Below are 18,012 nucleotides of genomic sequence, written 5' to 3' on the forward strand. Positions count from 1 at the left end.
TTGTTTATTAAGGTATTTGTGATTATTATTTGCTGCGTATAAATAATTAAAATGATTTTGTACTGTGCTAAACTTGTTTTAGACACATCTTGTGCCTCCTTGTACCATCTATAGCATTATGCTATAGACTGTTTTCAACCAGCTTTGGTTGTTACGATTTATGGAGGAATCAGCAGACTGTGGATAACTGTCACTGGTTTTCTCTAAGTCTCTTCTTCCATAAAGATTATTAACTTAAAAAAAAAAAAAAGCCTTTATATATGGGTCTTTTGAGGCCTCTATTTTTCTGGATCATTAATGTCTGCAGGCCATGTACTTCTGTTAACTTTTTGAGGTAACGTGTTCAGACTCAGGCAAGTTTTACAATTTCATCAGAACTAAAGTATGCTTAGAGCACATTGAATTATTGCTCAATTAATTTTGCATCCTAATTAAGTGGAAGACAATCTTATCCCTGACAAGTCTCTTTTCTGTGTTAAATCTATCCCGTTTCAGGTGTGATGCAGAGGATAACTCATCTGAATAGAACCAGACAGATCTGAGCTGCTGTCTGCACTACATAAGATTCTGAGCAGCTTCACCCCAGCCATGGCAGTGTGATGTTGCTGCTGTCTTGGCAGTCCCTACCCAGCCTCCTTCCCCAGCCTTTTGCTTCTCTCTCCCTATTAGCTCAGCAGAGCACACAGCAAAATAGAGGAGCTTAGGTGCACCGTACTATAATCTGCAGAAATATCTGCTGTGAAACAGTGAGGATAAAACGTCAACAAGATCTCAAAGAAAGGAAAAATACCTAAGATTAGAATCATTCCAGCAGCAGGCACAGCTTTAGGGACTACCCTGCCCATAAGTTACTGCCTGGCAGCACAGAGCATGCAGTAAATCTGTCTGGGGCACTAGCTAGCAGTCCAGTTGTAACACTGAACTGTTCTAGCACAGTTCTCTCAAGAGGAAATCTCTGAAAATTTTTAGTTTGTGCAGGCAGCTTCCTCTTCTGCTTCTAGTATTCATCTCACTGCACTTTCTCATTTAACTGGAGATTTATTTTCCCTTTATTCTTGATTTAAAAAAGCAGCAATTGTTGGACAGCTAGCTTTATCTATAGATCACATAATGAACAGCATACATGTGGTAAACAATGTGTTTCATTTCCAGGTGGCTTTGAAAGAAACACATGCTTATCTTCCTGTAATCAACTCATTACATAAATTTTCTTGCAGAATTGGTCCAGATGTCCTGTTTTTTCCCTTCTCTCCCTCAGAGGAATTACAAACTACAGAAATTATCTCAACATGCACCTATATGAACACAAGCAATTATTTGTGGCACCTATAGATACAAAAATTTGATCAGTGCTATGAAAAGATTCTTTTATGTCATCACAAACCCAAACAAATGCAGTGCCAATGTCAGACTCTGATAGCTGTGTGGAATAGGTCAATAGGTCCTGAGTACATTACTGGATGCAGCCCAGTACTCCCTGCCTTCTTCCCAGGACTGACTGACTCTTTGACATTATATTCTGGAAGCACAGTTTGCAGAGCCTGCAGAAGTCCTGTGGTTTGCTCACTTGTACTCCCCTCTGCTCTGGTCACAGAACCAATGATCCTGCTAGGCTGGCAGTTCAGAAAATTCTCTCTTCTTATTGTTGTTTCTCATGGTACATGGATGCTTCTTTTTTCCTGGGTCATTTCCCATATATCCCTTTCTGGGTCATGGACTTTTCATTTTCTGGGTGTCTGATACAGAATTATGTCTTACAATGGCATTAAGTAAAAAGCTTGACTGCAAGTAACTCAGCAAATTCTCAACTCAGTCACATCTAAACATAAGGCTTCAATGGACTGGACACTTCTCATGGCCAATTGCTATCAGTAGTTCACAGTATTTACTCTGTTTATTTTAACTGCAGAGGATAAACAGTATGCTTTCTTGTCCTTGAATCACAGGAACAACTGAATCCTGGAGTAAATGGTTGCTTTTCATTTATAATATGTACATAGGAAACAAAAGACCATGAAAACCATGGACTTACACTTCAGCCTATGACATGAAGAAACCATCTCCTGTTCACCTTCTAGTTTCATGACTCTGTCTTGTCTCATCATCAGAGATGAGTGAGTTGGACAGTCTTTGCTTCCTTCTCCACAGTGAAGAACAGTCATCCTTTTAGTTAGGAAAACAGATATTCCTCTCCATCCTTCTCCATATTCAGGTGCCACTAAGAGAACTTTGCTGTTTTCTGAGCTTGACTCAGTCAAATTTCTTTTCTGGTCACATTGTAACCTCTCTGCATAATATATTCACTCTTCTAGGGCTCAGCTGTAAATATACCAGGCCCAGGTTACAGAAAAGACACGCATCTAGCATAGAATAAGATATTAAAACTCATATCTGATTATTTTAGACCTTAAGTTACTGGAACTCCTTGCAGTATTGTATAAGGAATTAATTGCATGCAAACACACATTCACCTCCTATGAAATAAGCAGACCAGACACTTTACCCATGAGGAAAAGCTGTCACATATGCATTAAATTGGACTTTGATACTGCAGGCAACACCCCTCTGCAACTGCCCAACAAACCCTGAGCTGCCCATAAGCAAAGCAGCCCTACAGACATATGCAGGGCTCCTCCACAGGAGCTGGCAGATTGCAGAGGGAGTAGATCCAAAAGAATCCTGGAGGGAACTGCACAGGAGATACAGCAGCATTAACAATACACTGGAACAACTAACAGGGAGAAAAAGAAAAGAAGAAAATAGCCAGCCCAAAACTGATAGAGATCTTTAATTTAAAACCAAGTAAGTTTATTCATTGTGGAAGTGCAACAAAATACCCCAGGGATAGCACATTCCACTCCAACAATTAAAATTGCATTAAAAAGTAGATAGGATGGTCTGAATCTTAAAAAGAACTAGCACAAAAGCTAGTGCTTTTCTTTGTTTCAATATATTTATCTTTGGGTGACAGAGATAGTCACTGATTAATTTTTTAGGTACTTAATTTACAGCTTCATTGCTTTTATTTGCAAGTCATCCTGCTCCTTATAAATGCTAGCTTGGGACTGGAGAACTGTAACACACAGGCACTTAGGAGAGGGCAGTTTTGAAAGAACGGTGATGTTGGGCTCAGTCACATATGGAGGAGACCCAGTTGGGAGCTACTAGATATTCTAAATAGATATTGCTCCCAACTGTTTCTCTCTAAAATCTGAGATAAGATGTTCAGTACCATTCATAAAAGCAGATTCTGCTGCAGCTGAGGGGATGCAAGCAGGCAAAAGGAGAGCACAGGACTACAAAAGCTTACAGCAGGTGTTGCTTGAGGGAGCTGCCAGTTTCTGACCACTGAACCCATTTTTGCTGTAGAAGTAATTACCTTGAAAATGCTGCAGGTAGGTCTTACACCCATAGCAGCCTATTGTCATACATATTTGTTACTTTGCTTCAGCTGAGCTTTACAAGCCCAACAGGATTCTCTATCACATTGCAATTATGTATCTTCTGCTAACACTCTCTGCCCAAAGATTTCAAAATATTTTATAAGCATCACTCTTAAAGCTTAAACCAAGCTTCGCTGAAAGCTTAAACCATTCAAGCTTAACCAAGCTTAAAGTTCTCTGACATACAGGTATTTTAAAGGAAACAGAGTACAGTAAACATTTGCAACAAAATGCCAATAGAGTTAATCTCCTGAGTCCCAGTCCCAAACTTATCCTTCTTTTCCTCTGACATTCCTTTTCTCCTCCTACCTATTTATTACAGCAAGAAGGACTACATTTATTCTGCACAAGTTTATTAACCACAATACAGACAAGTATTTCCAGTATTAAGCCAGTTCCTAATTCCATAGGGAGATTGCCTGTCTGGTCCATGTCAGTATGATGGCCTGGTCTCAGCTGACTCTGTTTGGTTTGTGTCTTTTGGCTTTGCTGTTCTCATGATAACTGTCTTCAGAGGGTGCTTGGCCCTTTCCATTTGTCCCAGATTCCTCTGGAAATTTCTGGCCCTCAGCCAACACCTGTCGAATAGTCATGTTGATGCGGGAGGACTGCAGGTACTTGGCACACACCTGCCAGTCCTCATCAGAGCTGTGCTCAATGACTGAGCCAGCAGGAAGGTCTGAAGAAAGAGCTTGGTCGAGGCAGGAAGGCAGAGCTGTCCCCTCAGGGTTGGGCAGGACCCGGGGGACAGCGTGGTGCAGCAGGCGGCTGAAGCCAGACATCACCATGATATCCCCGCTGTGCATGAACATCGCTGTCGGCGCCTCCTCCCGCTTCAGGCCCCCCAGCAAAAATATCGAGGATTGCCCAAAGCTAGAGATGGTATAAAGATGGGGAGAGAAAACAAATTCAGGTAGAAAACAATTTTCTGTTCAGTAAGAAAATATCAGTAGTTAAATTCCTTCATAAAAACCACCCCAAGCAATCACAAAAACCAGAGGGATGCCTAAGAACAACTTTTAGGTGGGAACATGGCAAACAGACTAAGATCTGGTTCAAGATAGGCAGAGTGTGAGCAATTGCCCTGCCAGGTTTGAAGCTCTGCTGAGATACTTCTTTAGTACTCAACTGGCACTCTGCTGCTTTAGAATAGACCTGTGCTCTCTGCAAAAGAGCTCTTCACTCCAGGCACTATATCCAGGCTATTCAAGCAGTCCTTAAAGAAAAACTATGTTCCTGGCCTACAGCATTCTGTTATTCAAATCTTCTGAGAGTGAAGATTATATACCCAATTAGCACACCACATCATACTGCCTTCCCATAACCATAAGCAACCCTAGAAAAAAAGCCATCTACCTTTGCATAACACTCAAGTCTGCTTTCCTTGACTCACCTGAATGATAACAGGGGCCGAGAATGGTCTAGTTCAGACTCATCCACATGAATTCCCAGTGAAGAGTCAAAATGATAGTAGTTCAAGATCCCTGCTTGGGCCTGGAAACCCCGAAACCCACAGGCTGCAGCCACTTGCTCTGATAGGAATGCAAGGTCTGAGGGGAAAGGAGTGTGGTGATTTGCTGAGTACTTCTGGAAGGAGAGGGAGGAGAAAAAAAAAAAAAAAGAAAGCCACACCCAACACATCAGAGCAGCAAATACACTTGGAAACAAACTTTGAAAAAGAATTCAAAATCCTGGCTGATAGTCATGGAGAAGGACATCACATTTACCTAGAAAATGACTACAGCACGGGCAGAACCACAACAAATTTACCTCCTACCATTAAATTCGTGGCCTAGGCTGAGACTGACAGAGATTTCAATTAATTGTGGAGTTAATCATTATATCTAGATGCTAAACTTGAAATCAGTAAGATTAGTACCAACATCCTGAGGATCATCTCAGCCACAACCTGAAGCTGCCAATGGAAACACAGTTTTGTAGCTCATCAACAGAGCTCCAAAACAAGCATCCTTATTCCTTCATTAATAACAAGCAGAAATCAATTGCAAACCTACTTTTTCTCTCTCCCATAAGTCATTCTGAGAGGACTGGAAGATAATAACCAAACTTTTATTAAGGTTATCCAATAACAAGTTAATCTGGTAAATAAAAGGCTGCAAACAGATTTGGTTATCTGCAATATACGGATAAGATGCATATTCACCCTGCCAGTGTTTATCAGCCTCCATCTATGTCAGTCTCATGAAAAAAAAGTTTATTTTGATCAGGATCCTCAAAACAGCTGTTAGTTGGTAAGAATGCACTACAGTGTTCAGACTCATTGAAGTTCCAAAATCACATGAGCAGCAGTTTTTTCTTGTTCTTGCTCACTCCACCGAAGAGTAGTTTCCCAGAAGTCACACTCAACTTAAGAGTTAGCAATGCTTTTGTAATCATCCCATTTGGTAGGTAAAAATGCCACTTACCCTGAAATAATTGCAGGTTTAAAGCTGAGTGTATGTTATCATGTTAACTTTCAAAGGAATGAATGCAGCAATGGACTTCTGCTGTTAAACCCTTCACAGTAAACCAATACAAATTAAAATGCTCTTAAAAGCACAGTTTGTTAGTGCCTTTCCTCAAAACTGTCTTGTAGGATCATAAACATTTTATTCCATTATGTCCTTTTCTGTTTGCCATTCTGAGTGCTTATGGCTAAGAAAAATAGAGAAGAATTTAACCTCAATACCTTAGTATCCCAGTTATAATGGTAACCAAGGGTCACCCAGCGCAGCTTCTCCAATAGGCTCCTGGGCTCCCATTTACTGGAACCTTTCCTTCTACAAAGACAAAATATAAAGAAATAGGAGATGTGTTCATTTTTGAGGGGCCTTCTGGTACTGCAGCATACAGTAATGAGATTCACTCATCCATTTCACAGCCTATTAAAAACAATCAATGCTAAACTTTTATTTTCAATGCCAATACTTTTTTCCTCCTAAGACCCTGAAAATTTAGTTCATGGAACGTGTGGAAGCTGTGGGGCCTACTGCCAACTGGTGTCAGTTTGAAAGCTTCTATTTTCAAATGGTACCTAAGAGATTATCCAATGCAAACACAATGAGTAGCGCAGATTAAGAAATCAGAATTAAACATGCCCTATTTGAACACCCAAAAATGAAAGACCAGAATCTGAAGATCTGAAATCTGCAAATTCAAGGAAAAAATATTCTAGGCACTTAATGGAAAATTACAAGAGAGGAAAATGAGTGCCTGACAGTGAAGCATAGCATGCTGTCTAATATTGCAAAGGATGGTTAGTTCTACTACTTGGTACTTTGATGAAATGTCCTTAGGATGGGCTGACTTGCAGTAAGAAGCAAGACTTCTCTAGCTATCACCACAGTGTCAAGAAGTCTAGACTGCAGGTGTCCCCTTCTCCAGACTGCCTTGCAGGACAAAGAACTGTTCTTCTCACGTGACAACCCTGAAGTAAAGGGACTGAGTAATCTGAAGCCACACACCAATTTACCATTCTTATTTGTAGGTGATGAAAGCAAGAAGAGGCTTCAAGGAGAGGCTTCTAGGACAGACTATGGAAAAGCCTTTGAAAAGTTACAGAGTACAAATAACTAAATCAGATAGAAATATATTAATGACAAATAAAAAAAAGGAAGGTACACATCTATCTTCTAGTCTACTCATTCCAGCAATTTCAGCATACTTTTCTCAAGCCAAGTCACATGTTATGGTAAAAAAAAAAAGAAAAATATAGTAAAGGGAAATATACTCAGAAGACAAACAGTAGTACCAGACGGCTGGCTCTCATTTATAGCCTCATTAGTTCAGCATGACATGCTCTCTTTTAAAAAAAAAGATTGATATTTGTGCTGTCATGGTCAAGTCTCAGCCAAACATCTGCATTTAATGTGCATTTCTACCTGGATACACAGCTTGTTCCTGCCCTTCAACTATGCCATCTGATAGCTCAAAAGATAAAGCAGGAACAGGAGTAAAATGCAAGTTTCTTTACCTTTAGCAATTTTTCTTAGCTCACTGATACTGCAAACAGTCTTTCCAATTTCCATCTGTCATAGGGTAACAGCAACTGCAATTACCATAAACACCAACAGAGTAACTGTCAAATACATGCTGCTTGGAACAATTTGTGTAGCCCACAAGCAGGCAACACAGCATTTAGAAAAGGGAGAGCCCACAGTTTGTACATCTTTCAACTGACAATGTTCATAATGAAACAATTTTAGCATGTGCCTTTTGAAAGCGCCCTTTTTTTGCTACAGTGCTAGAGTGTTTCCACAACAGCAAGAGCCCAAATGCATGTAGGAAGTCCCTATTCCCAGAACTTGGTATTTTACATGGGATTTCATATATGATTGCTAAGAAGGGGAGAGTATGAGTGTTGTGTATCTGGAAAAATGAGGTCCCATAAGAAAGCACAGAAAAGGTCTGGTATAACTATGTTAGAAAAAGACTGAACAGCATGAGAGCTTTGGTTTGAAGATCTCTTGTTTCTTTATATGCTGGTAATGATTGCATCTGTAAAACCCCTCCAGCCTTTTCCTTATACACAAGAATAGACATACCTATATATCTGTATGTCTATATCTCCCTTGTGGGAATGCTCTATTCCCTTTTATGCTTTCAATTGTCCCCAGTACCAGAGAAAATACTCAGGCTCCAACGAAAGCATAGCATATCTGTCTAGGAATTGTATAGATTCACCCTGCCTTGTGATCCTGAAAAGAGCAGATAAGCCATGACCCAAGCACATGCATGCATTATCCTAATGGCTTTAAATAGCATTAAAAGTGAGACCCATCTTGGAAGTAACCTCTCTTCAGTTAAGCACTGTTTCTGGCCTTCCTGAAACACTTTCACTCCAGATACTAGAGAGACTGGCTAGTTCCATCTGCTGCCTCTAGGTATAAGCACAAATACAGTAGTTTGCTCACTTAAAGACTCAGGTAAGGACTTCATAAAATTACCAGGGTTGCTGCCAGCCATCATTTTTCTAAATACTGTTTTCAACTGAACTGGATTCAGCTGCAAATTAACCTCTGCTCTGATCATTCTCTGCACACAGGAGGTTCTGCTGGGAGAGGCCTGTCAAACTGGAACAGTACCCCACTTTTTTCAGCCATTGGGCACAATGCACAATCCTTTCACAGAACAATTTTTCATTCTTGATGGAACACAAAAATGTTGTCTACATTTCTGTAACTAATTCTGACTGAGAGTATAACTTCTCTCCTAGGTGCAAACAGCTAGAAGTCCCAATCTTGCTTTTGCCATTCTATGTCTTGTAGATGTCAAGAGGTTTTTGAAGAAACATCTCAGCATGTCACCCTCACTAAGAGACTGAGGTGGAAGATGAGCATTGTAAAGAACTCTGGTTGCACCATCACACAAAACAATCATTATGAAAAATGAGCAATGAAATTAATAAGGTAACAATAAATATCCAAATAGCTAAAAGATTGTGTACTGTAAACAGTCTGTCTTACATATATTCTTACAGGACTTTAATAAAGTTCAAGCTTTAAAAGACTTCCTTTTTTTAAACTTTCTACTTGACTTCAAAACTGGGAAAATTCTCCATTAAATTCCAGATCAGGTAGAGGAAAGGCAGCTACATCAGCCACAGAATTCTGAACCTGATGGAATCTTTCAGATTAAACAGGATTGCTATTAAAATGGTACATTTAATACATTTAATTCAATGTCAAGCTGAATTAAGAAGAACCACAAACAAGACCAAACCAAAAGAAATACTTTAGAAAATGAGAACACAGAAACTGTTAGATTTGAGAAGTTCAAGAAAGTACAGATAGCAGCATTTCTATTACATTGTACTGGGTCTAAGAGCTGACTGGGAAGAAGTGCTACCATTAGTGTGGAGTTTTGGAAAGGATCTGTTTTGCCTCAGGAAAACTGAGGCCCAGAGGGAGTTCACAGTTCCACTCCTAGCTGAGCTCAGCAAGCTTCAAGCACCACAGCAGCCAGGGTCACTATGTAACAGGTCACCAATGGCATTAGAACAATATGCTACTGGAAAATCCCACTGAGAATGAAAGCAGAGAATTAGCAAAGATGCACGTGAAGCCATGAATTATCCATCTTTAACTTGGCATGTCTGACACCATCTGTATTCTGCCAGCATGTACATAATCTTCTTCAGCTTCCCTTCTCTGCTCCATTTTCTTAGACCTTCTCAAAGGTGAGATCTGGCTCCATCAGTTTTGACCCTGAAAGATGATAGTGGACTCACCTCAGCTGCTCCTTGCTCTGTCCCCACAGGTCAGTGGTCTTCTCAGGAGCCATGTGCAGGTGCAGGTTGCAGACATTGGGTTTCTCAGGGTATAGCTTGAGACACTGCTTCACCCAGTGACGCTGGCAGCCAGGAAGGAAAGGGTTTGGTATGAAAATAAACCCTGACCACAAAGAAAAAAGGAGAGGATGGAGACAAAGTAGGATTAGGCGTTTCCCTGAGGGTTTTTTTTCTGAATTTAGAGCAAAGGCTAGGAGCCAGAGTTAGTGAAAAAAACCCCTTAGACATACAACTATTGACTGTGCATCTAAGCTGATGAAATCTATTCTAGTTAAGTTAAAACTTATTGCTTTTTTTCAGAAAAAACAAATGGTGGCACAAGGTAGAAGGCAGAGAGGGCAGCCAACACTAGTCCAAACAAAAATTACAATAAAGACGTATCTATACAAGGCATATTGATTACAGGAACTAAAGGAGTAAGAACATGGAAATCCAGTTGTTTTGGAGTAAATTTTATTTCTTAAATTATTCAGCATGACTTTTCTCTTAAGCCCAGCAAAGTTCTGGCCAAAACTCTGGCCTAGTTTTTCTATGCTTCAAACTAACTTTATCCCTGGCTCTGAACTCATACTGTCTTCCTACTGCTACTTCAGAAAGAAGTCCCTGAGCTGAGCAAGTGTCTAGTAATGTAAAGTGTCCTCCCCTTTTCTTCATGCTTATTTCCAGGTAAGTCTGGTTGTATCCATATTTGCATTTTGATATGGTAACACTGAGAAATGGGCATGAAAGTCAAATGATATCCCAAACCACTTGTTATTGACTGTGAATACATTGCAGGCATTGTTAATTAACAAAACAAAATAAACACGCAGCTATTCTGCACATTCATTCAGCCAGGCACCTCAGGCAGGGTTCAAGCAGCAGCCCATATGAGAGATGCCATTAATCTGTACTGTACCTACTCTGAGAATCAAGGCATACTCTCAAAGACTGTCAGTTCAATAAGACTCACCAAACAAAATCCACATGTAAAGAGAGATAAGGGTGTAAGAGGAACAAAGGAAAAGGAGGTTTTAGGGTTTTGGCCTACTGTGTCTTTTTGAACTTCTCAGTCATATCAACTTAACAGAGACAAAAATAGGTGAAAAAAGAAGCAGCAAAGCTAGGACTCTCAGTAGGATACAAACTTGCCTTGTGGCCTTATGAAAGTGGTAATAAAAACACAAAAAGAGCTACCTGCCAGCATACCTCAAAGACTCAAGATTAAAGTAACTGGTTAGAAAAAAACCCTTCAGTGTATTAATAACATATGGTCATTCACTTCACTCTGTTCCCTGCACTTTCAGAATATGGCAGCCTTCTGATAGGTTTGACTACAAGAAGTTTCTTTGCCAGAAGCATTATATTTACTTTCTGTTGGCATCTACATAGAACAATAATGGAGAATAATAATACTGTCCTTCCTGTCTACAGCTTTTGATGTGGGGTTCTTGAAGCACTTTACTACATTCATGAAATTTCACTCTACCATGTATGTGTTATCCCCAGGTATTAATGAAGGCATTGAAGCCTGGAGAGTTAGTTACAAGCAGAGATGTGTTGCAGTGTGACACCATTTCCTGTTTCACCTATCCCAACCCCCCAGGTGTGCCAACCTCTCCTTTCCCCTCCCCCTTTGCCCTCCTGCTGAGAGCTGTCCATCAATCTTAACATTCCAGCAGGGTTGTGGTGTGGTTGGCAGAAGTTCAAAAGATGCCCCTCAGGTCCGGGCTCATTGGCCTGTCCAAGTGTCTTTATCCCTTTGGCTTTCCCCTCCTCACACCTGGTTGGCCCTCACCTGTCCCTTCCCCTCCCCCTGTCCCCGGGCTCAAAAGGAGACGGGACCATGCGGTCTTCATTCTGTTGGGAGCTGTTACAAGATTCAGAGGTCTGTCGTCCTGGAATAAAACTCTGGATTAAAACTCTACGGCAGAATCCTCTCCTTTTTCTCTTCACCGTTGCCTGAACCTTTTCCACCAGAGGTAAACTGAGTTCCTGCTTTGCCTGGATTTGTTCCGAATGCCCAGATGCAGCACCCAGCCGGCCAAAGGTGTCTCTGGGGTGAAACACCACAGCTGCCACCTGTGGCCCAGCAGGAAGGGTCAGACAAGCCCAGGCACGCTCCACCCGGAAATATTGGGATTATATTCCATAGAGATGAGAACAAGAATCCAGATTTTATGGCTTTTATCTCACAGACTTAGAACATGCTCATGTCTTTCCAAACCTTTCCTTGACCTAGGTTTCTCTTAAGAAACTAGACTGGTCTAGATTTACAAAAGCAGTAACAACTAAAAAGTGGGTTATGACTATGCTCATTGTGTCTAGAAAGGCAGAAACTGAATTTCTAACAGTTGCAAAGTTTTACTATAAAATTCTGTGCAAACATAGAACAAAGACCAATAGTGCTAGAAATCAGTGATTTGCACACATAGGAGGGAGAAAAGTGAGAAATAAGAAATATTTCTGTAGCAATCTTTCTGTACTGACTGAAGAACACCTCAGACAAACTTTGAATACATAATTGAACCTCTTGCCCTTGAAAGATGTGAGGGGAAAGGGTAAAAGAATTATTCTTTGTGAGTCTGTATAGTAAAGGAAACTGCCCTGAAGAAGTAGGTGCAATTCTCTTACTGCAGCATTATCTTGCTATGTACTACAAATTAATTTGCACCTAATGAAAGTGGTCTCCAACCTCAGTCAAAGGAAGGATAAGATATGTAAGATGTCTAATAACAAGAAACCCCTCACATAAAAAGAAGTGTCAGTTACAAAGACCCAAAGACAGCATCACATGCTTCTCACAAACTCAGGATACCACAATAGGAATTCACCCAGATTCCTTTGTCTTCTCTTTCATTGCTTACTGTGGGGACAAAACCAAAGTACTTCCTTTCCATTTGCTTATAGATAAACTAAAGAAATTCTTACTTCACTTAGAAGGCTATTGGGACAGCTGGTTCCACATCTCCTACTGTTTAAGAATGTCCAGATAAAGGTAGCTGAAAAATGATAAAATACTATTCTCCTCAAGTCCACACATGACTTGATTCTAAACAGGACAGATAATTTGTCAATGTATTTGCATTTCATTTTAGAAAAAGGTTTCCTTTGCCAAAGCAGAAGAGAAATGCAGTTATAAGTGGAACACCTGTGATTCCCCACACCCCCTATGTAATTACCAGGGAAGACATTTAGACAGACAGTAAATGACAACCAGACCAAGCAAGGGCAGCTATAATATGACAGACAAGTGGAACAAAACATTTACAGAGACAAGAAAAGGCAGAAGCCTTTCTCCTGAAGTTATTCAATTCCCTGTGTATTAAACATGCCAGATGGATAGCATGGCTGCCTCAGATTCAGAAATGGTAGGCTGGCTTCAAAGCAACCCACACAGAAACTGAGGTCCCAATGAATGGAAAGAAACATGAGAAAAAAACATAATTAATCAAATTCCTTAAATAAGGAGGATCTGGGGAACTACAAACTCATCAGCCTTACCAAAACCCCTGATTAAATGATGAGGCAAACTTTCACAGTAGCAAATTCTAGACACATGCTGGTTGGGAACAGAGAGCATGGAAGGCAAATTTTGTCTAACAAGCCTTACTGCCTGCTACAGTGAAATGTTCAGACAAGGGGAAAACTGGGGATTATGTTTACCTTGGCTTTAGAAAAGTTTTCCATATGGTCTTCTACAGCACCACTGGAGCCAAACTGGGAGCCATAAATTTTTTGGGCAAATTGAAAAAGTAATCAAAAGGTGATGGATCACCAGGCTTAAAGAATATTGATTTGATGATTCAAAGTCTAACCAGCAGCTGTTATGAGCTGCATTCTTTGATCCTGGGGCAAATATAACTACATCAGCAACATGGATGATGGGATGTTCATCCTCATTTCACTTACAGATTACACTAAACTGGGGCAGCAGTGGATCTTCTGCAGGCTAGTACTGCCCCTGAAAAGGACTCTGACAAATAAGAATGGGCTAAAGAGACCCTCAGAAGTTCAAGAATGGTAATTCTGTATCTGGGGCAGAATAACACCATGCAACAGTATGGCCCAAGGGTCAAGAGCAGGTCCAAACCAAGGCCAGGCTGCCTTGAGGACAAACTGTGAGCAGCAGTGAGGGCTCTGACACAAGTGACACATCCTGGTACTGGTGAGCATCACCCACAAGCATGAGAGAGGAGGGGAGCCTCAATCTTCTCAGATGCGCACAGCAAGATTGTGAGAGACAACAGTCATAAGTAACAGCAAGAGACAAATTTTTATTAGATATGGGGTTTAAGAAAAAAAACATGGCCAAACATTGGTACAGGTGCCCAGAGACGGTAATCTCTCTCCCTGGAGATTTCCAGAACTTACCCATACAAGGCTCTCAGCATCCTGATCTAACTTACAACTTCATCCTGCTTGAAGCAGGTTGTTGGCCTAGACCTCTGGAGGTGCCTTCCAACCTAATACCTCTCTGTGACTATACCAAGTAAACTGCAAACCTAAACCACATTTCCACTTCTGAAATAACCTGCCTAATGAAATTACTCTGCATACTGAATAGGCCAAAAGGTTCTTATTCACTTACTGTACTCCATGTCCTACACTGACAAATAGATGCCACACTTCAACTGTGAAACTACTGTATTTCAGCCATGTACCCAATGAGCATGATGTATATTGAGGATTCTACAGAAATAAAGTCTCTGCCAAAGGCAACAGGAGTCCATTCTCATGACCTACAGTCTGGCTGATCTCACTGTGAAACAACTGGCTCTTCTCACCTTTATAAATACTACTGGATCCCACCCTTTAGCTGATTTGTTTGTCCTCCTGAACTTATGGCAACATTAAATTACACTTAGGCAAACCAAAATAGCTTTTTCAGGCAGGACAAGAAAAATAAGATTGACACTGCATGACTTCAAAGCAATGAGGTTGTGTTTAATTTTTCTTGAAATCAGAGGTACCTACCTGGATACCCACTGAGGCCATAGGCTTTCCACTGGCTAACTGGCTGTAATCCTGCTCTGTAGGCATCTTGATCACTGACTGAAGAAATACTGAGCTGTGATCTGAACACCTGGAAAAATAAAACAGATCTGGTTAAAAAAAGAGTGAAAAAGACAAAACTCATCCAAAAATAGCATCTGAAAGGAAAACTGCTACCATGCTTGAAGGCAACTCTTGTGAAAATGCCAAATGTACCACAAAGCTACTGTCTAAACAGCTGTGACCAGGACAGGGCAAACAGAGCCGTACACACCGAACATAAGAATCAAAAGGTACTTACAGGTTTTATCTAAAGATGAGATGTCTCCCACTCATTAGAAACCCCAAACAATATATACCAATGAGAAAAAATTCATCATGATTTGTCCATTTCCACAGTAGAGCCTCATCATCATAAAACATTCTGGTAACTATCATCCTCCATTAGAGAGCAACATACTCATAACACTCCTTACTTTCACAGAACATTCCAATTACAGGTTGCCCATGATCCTAGAGGGTAGATGACTAATCTCATCTCTAATTTCAGAAGGATAAGCAGTACAGCAATGAAGTAGCCAAAGCTGTCAGCTATGAAGCACAACACAAACTCTGTCAATTCTGAATGCCACCATGCCAATTCTGTTCCAAACAGCAGGATCAACAGCTCAAGGCTTGGCAAGATGTATTTACTTGACGTACTCCCTTATGTTACAACAACACATGTATTTAAGCTAACATTTGCTGGGAAAAAACCTCCAAACTCATTCTCTACTGTGTTTCCACTCCCTCCTTCCCTTAGGACAGGAAACTGTCTTGAGGAGGGCAAGGCAGAAGCAAGTTGGTTTTGTTCTGGCTTAGTTCCCCAGTCCAGCTCTCCATGCAGCAGTGGAAAAGTACAGATTCATATAAGGAAAGAGATGGCCAGGCACAGAAGGAATAAACAGGCAGAGACTGCAAGACTTTGTCTACGACAACTTAAAATGTGTAAAATTAGGGCCTTTGCACACAGCCTCTGTAGTGGTGCATGTGTAAAATAGTCTCTCTGCAGCTGACAATTCTGGTTAACATTTTCTGAACAACAGGACTAAATTACATACATAGAAGTTCTAAGAAATTCTGAACTATTGCTGGACAGCTTCTTTTGGCAATATGGTCAACTTTACCAATTTTTCAGCTCTTTGTCAAAAGCAGCTTTGCGAGTGCCAGCCTTGAGCTTACTTCACAGTCCTGTCCACAGAGCATCCCCAGGAAGTCTCATCCTCTGACCAAAACTCTGCCACCTCACTGCATGCTCAAAGTGCTTCCACACCAGCTATTGCCTGGGCTTTTGGAGAACAGGAGGTGTTTCTGTGCTGAAGAATTACATGTGCTGAATCAGTTAAACAAGCCTGGTAACAGGGCAGATGGGGTATGTCACACTTCACTGAAGAGCTCAACTGCATGAAGCAGTTTTCTGAGAAAACAGAAGCAATATTATCTAGGCCAATCTGCCTGGCCAGTAGGTCTTAAAGAGAAACAGCAGATGTTTTTAACCTGGTGGAAAGAGGAATAAAAGATGTTTTCACTAGTAGTTGCTACCTGATCTTAGAAGGTAACAGGCACAAAGAGGCATTGAAAGAAGACAGATCCTTGAGATGTTCTCAAATTGAAATCAAAATGAATTTCCCAGAAGAGCCATAATGCTCTAATCCTTTACCAAATACAGGATTCCAGCAAGCTCAAGAAAGGCTGAGATGTTAACAACTTCCTTAGTTAATTCTAATGCTTCTAACAATTTCATATGGGTCAGGTTTTGTGTTTCATTAGCAACAGCAAAATTATAGTCCAAAAAGATAGAAAAATAAATAGCTTAATAGAACACTAACAAGAAAAGACTAAGCATTGAAACAATGAAAAATTAGGCAAAGTTTCATTTTAACTATATTACTCAATCCTTTTTTTGACATAAGCTCATAAGTAGAAAATCCCTGGATAACAACTTTAGCAGATTTGTGTCATTCTTTTGTGAGGTGACAAAACAGAAGACAAGTTTTAAGGATAATTTCTTCATCACTGAAGACATGGTAAACGACTACGATGGCTCCTACTTTCAGCTGTGCTGATGACTATTCCCCAACCCACTGTAGCAGCCGAACTCATCCTGACGACTAAACCAAGCATTTATTATACAGGCGCGAGAAAGGAGAAGAAACTTGACTGGGGGGAAGGCAGTACCGCAAGGGGAAGCTGATTCCAGCTCACCCAGGTATTTCAGGGCTAAGACAAGGGCTAGCAGGGAAACAGTGTCAGTTCCGAGCGTGAAACTCGGCGTATTTTATGTCCATACATTCTGCTGCTTAAGAATCACGTGGTTCTGTAAGAGGCTTCGAAGTTCCCTAACTGCAGTATAGGGAGCTAATTAAATATTATGAAAGTAAATATAAGCAAAAGTAGTAAACCTGTGACTAGACATGGCGCTGGGCAGGGGCACCCTGTGCCCTCGGGCAGCATCCCCCGGCTCAGGGACACCCCGGGCGAGCCCGGCTCTGAGGCCGCGGGCAGAGGGGCCCCGGGCCCTGCCCAGCTGCCCCGCTCGGGTCACGCTCTCACTTTTAAACCAGCACAGGGACCCGTAAGAGGCTCAGCGCTCGAGTGCAGCGTCCTCTAGACAGAAAGGAAGCGGCACTAGGGATTCGGCGTGAGGAAAAGGCAGGTGAAAAGAACAGGCTACAGCGACAACGCCGCAGCCCCGCACTGAGACACCGCACCGAGGGCGGGACGCGCTCCGGGGCGCGGGCAGAAGCAGCCCAGCATTACCTGGCCCCCCGGCGCAGAGAAGTCCACCACGCCCCGCAGGTCAGACGCGTCGCGCTGCCGATAGAAGCGAAAGAGCCGGCGGAACGCATCCTCCCCGCCCTCACGGGTCAGGGCCGCCGCCGCCATTTCGGGCCGGCTAGGGCGGGGCCGCCCCGCCCTCTCTCCGTCCCTCCCTCTCACCGCAGTCCCGACATGGCGGCGGCCAGCGCGGTGCGGACGGTCGGGCGCCGCTCCCGGCGGCTCTTCGACATCTTCGTGGCTGAGATTCCCTGGACGGTGTCGAGCAGTGAGTCTGCGCTCCCCCTCCCATCCCTCGCCGCTGCTGGGGCTGGCGGGGTTGGGCGGCCTCGCCGCGTGCGCCGGCATAGGCCGGGGTCGGGCCAGGGCGGCGCGGCTGCGCGGAGGCGCCGGGCCCGGGTAACCTGGTGCGTTTTCCCACAGAGGAGCTGAAGGAGTACTTCTCCCAGTTCGGGTCGGTGCAGAGGTGCCAGCTGCCTTTCGTGAGTA

At 42.1% G+C, this 18,012-nt stretch overlaps 1 protein-coding gene across 2 annotated transcripts; it reads right to left on the reverse strand.

Moving 5' to 3' along the window:
• Nucleotides 1–2,773: 2,773 nt before the first annotated feature.
• Nucleotides 2,774–17,899, reverse strand: ALKBH1 (alkB homolog 1, histone H2A dioxygenase). 2 transcript variants are annotated; one of them, XM_077180536.1, is made up of 6 exons: nt 17,506–17,899; nt 14,689–14,797; nt 9,673–9,835; nt 6,133–6,223; nt 4,837–5,027; nt 2,774–4,316 (listed from the first exon to the last, which is right to left on the reverse strand). In XM_077180536.1, the coding sequence occupies exons 1-6, from the start codon at nt 17,869–17,871 to the stop codon at nt 3,896–3,898; spliced, it is 1,341 nt and encodes a 446-aa protein (XP_077036651.1). In that variant the 5' UTR covers nt 17,872–17,899; the 3' UTR covers nt 2,774–3,895. The 2 variants fall into 2 exon arrangements, with proteins under 2 accessions (XP_077036651.1, XP_054491840.2); XM_054635865.2 differs by having other exon boundaries at nt 4,837–5,030; nt 17,506–17,893.
• Between the last annotated feature and the right edge of the window lie 113 nt (nt 17,900–18,012).

Source organism: Agelaius phoeniceus, chromosome 6, assembly GCF_051311805.1.
Source record: "Agelaius phoeniceus isolate bAgePho1 chromosome 6, bAgePho1.hap1, whole genome shotgun sequence".
Classification (NCBI taxonomy): Eukaryota; Metazoa; Chordata; class Aves; order Passeriformes; family Icteridae; genus Agelaius; species Agelaius phoeniceus.

Bases quoted from the DNA above. Each gene is read 5' to 3' on its own strand.
- ALKBH1 (XM_054635865.2), bottom strand. From the start codon at position 17,871: ATGCCGGCGCACGCGGCGAGGCCGCCCAACCCCGCCAGCCCCAGCAGC. The intron at 14,798-17,505 runs GTAATGCTGGGC...TTATTTTTCCAG, and splicing joins TCTCTGCGCCGGGGGGCCAG to GTGTTCAGATCACAGCTCAG. The intron at 5,031-6,132 runs GTATTGAGGTTA...CTCTCCTTCCAG, and splicing joins ATTATAACTGGGATACTAAG to AAGTACTCAGCAAATCACCA.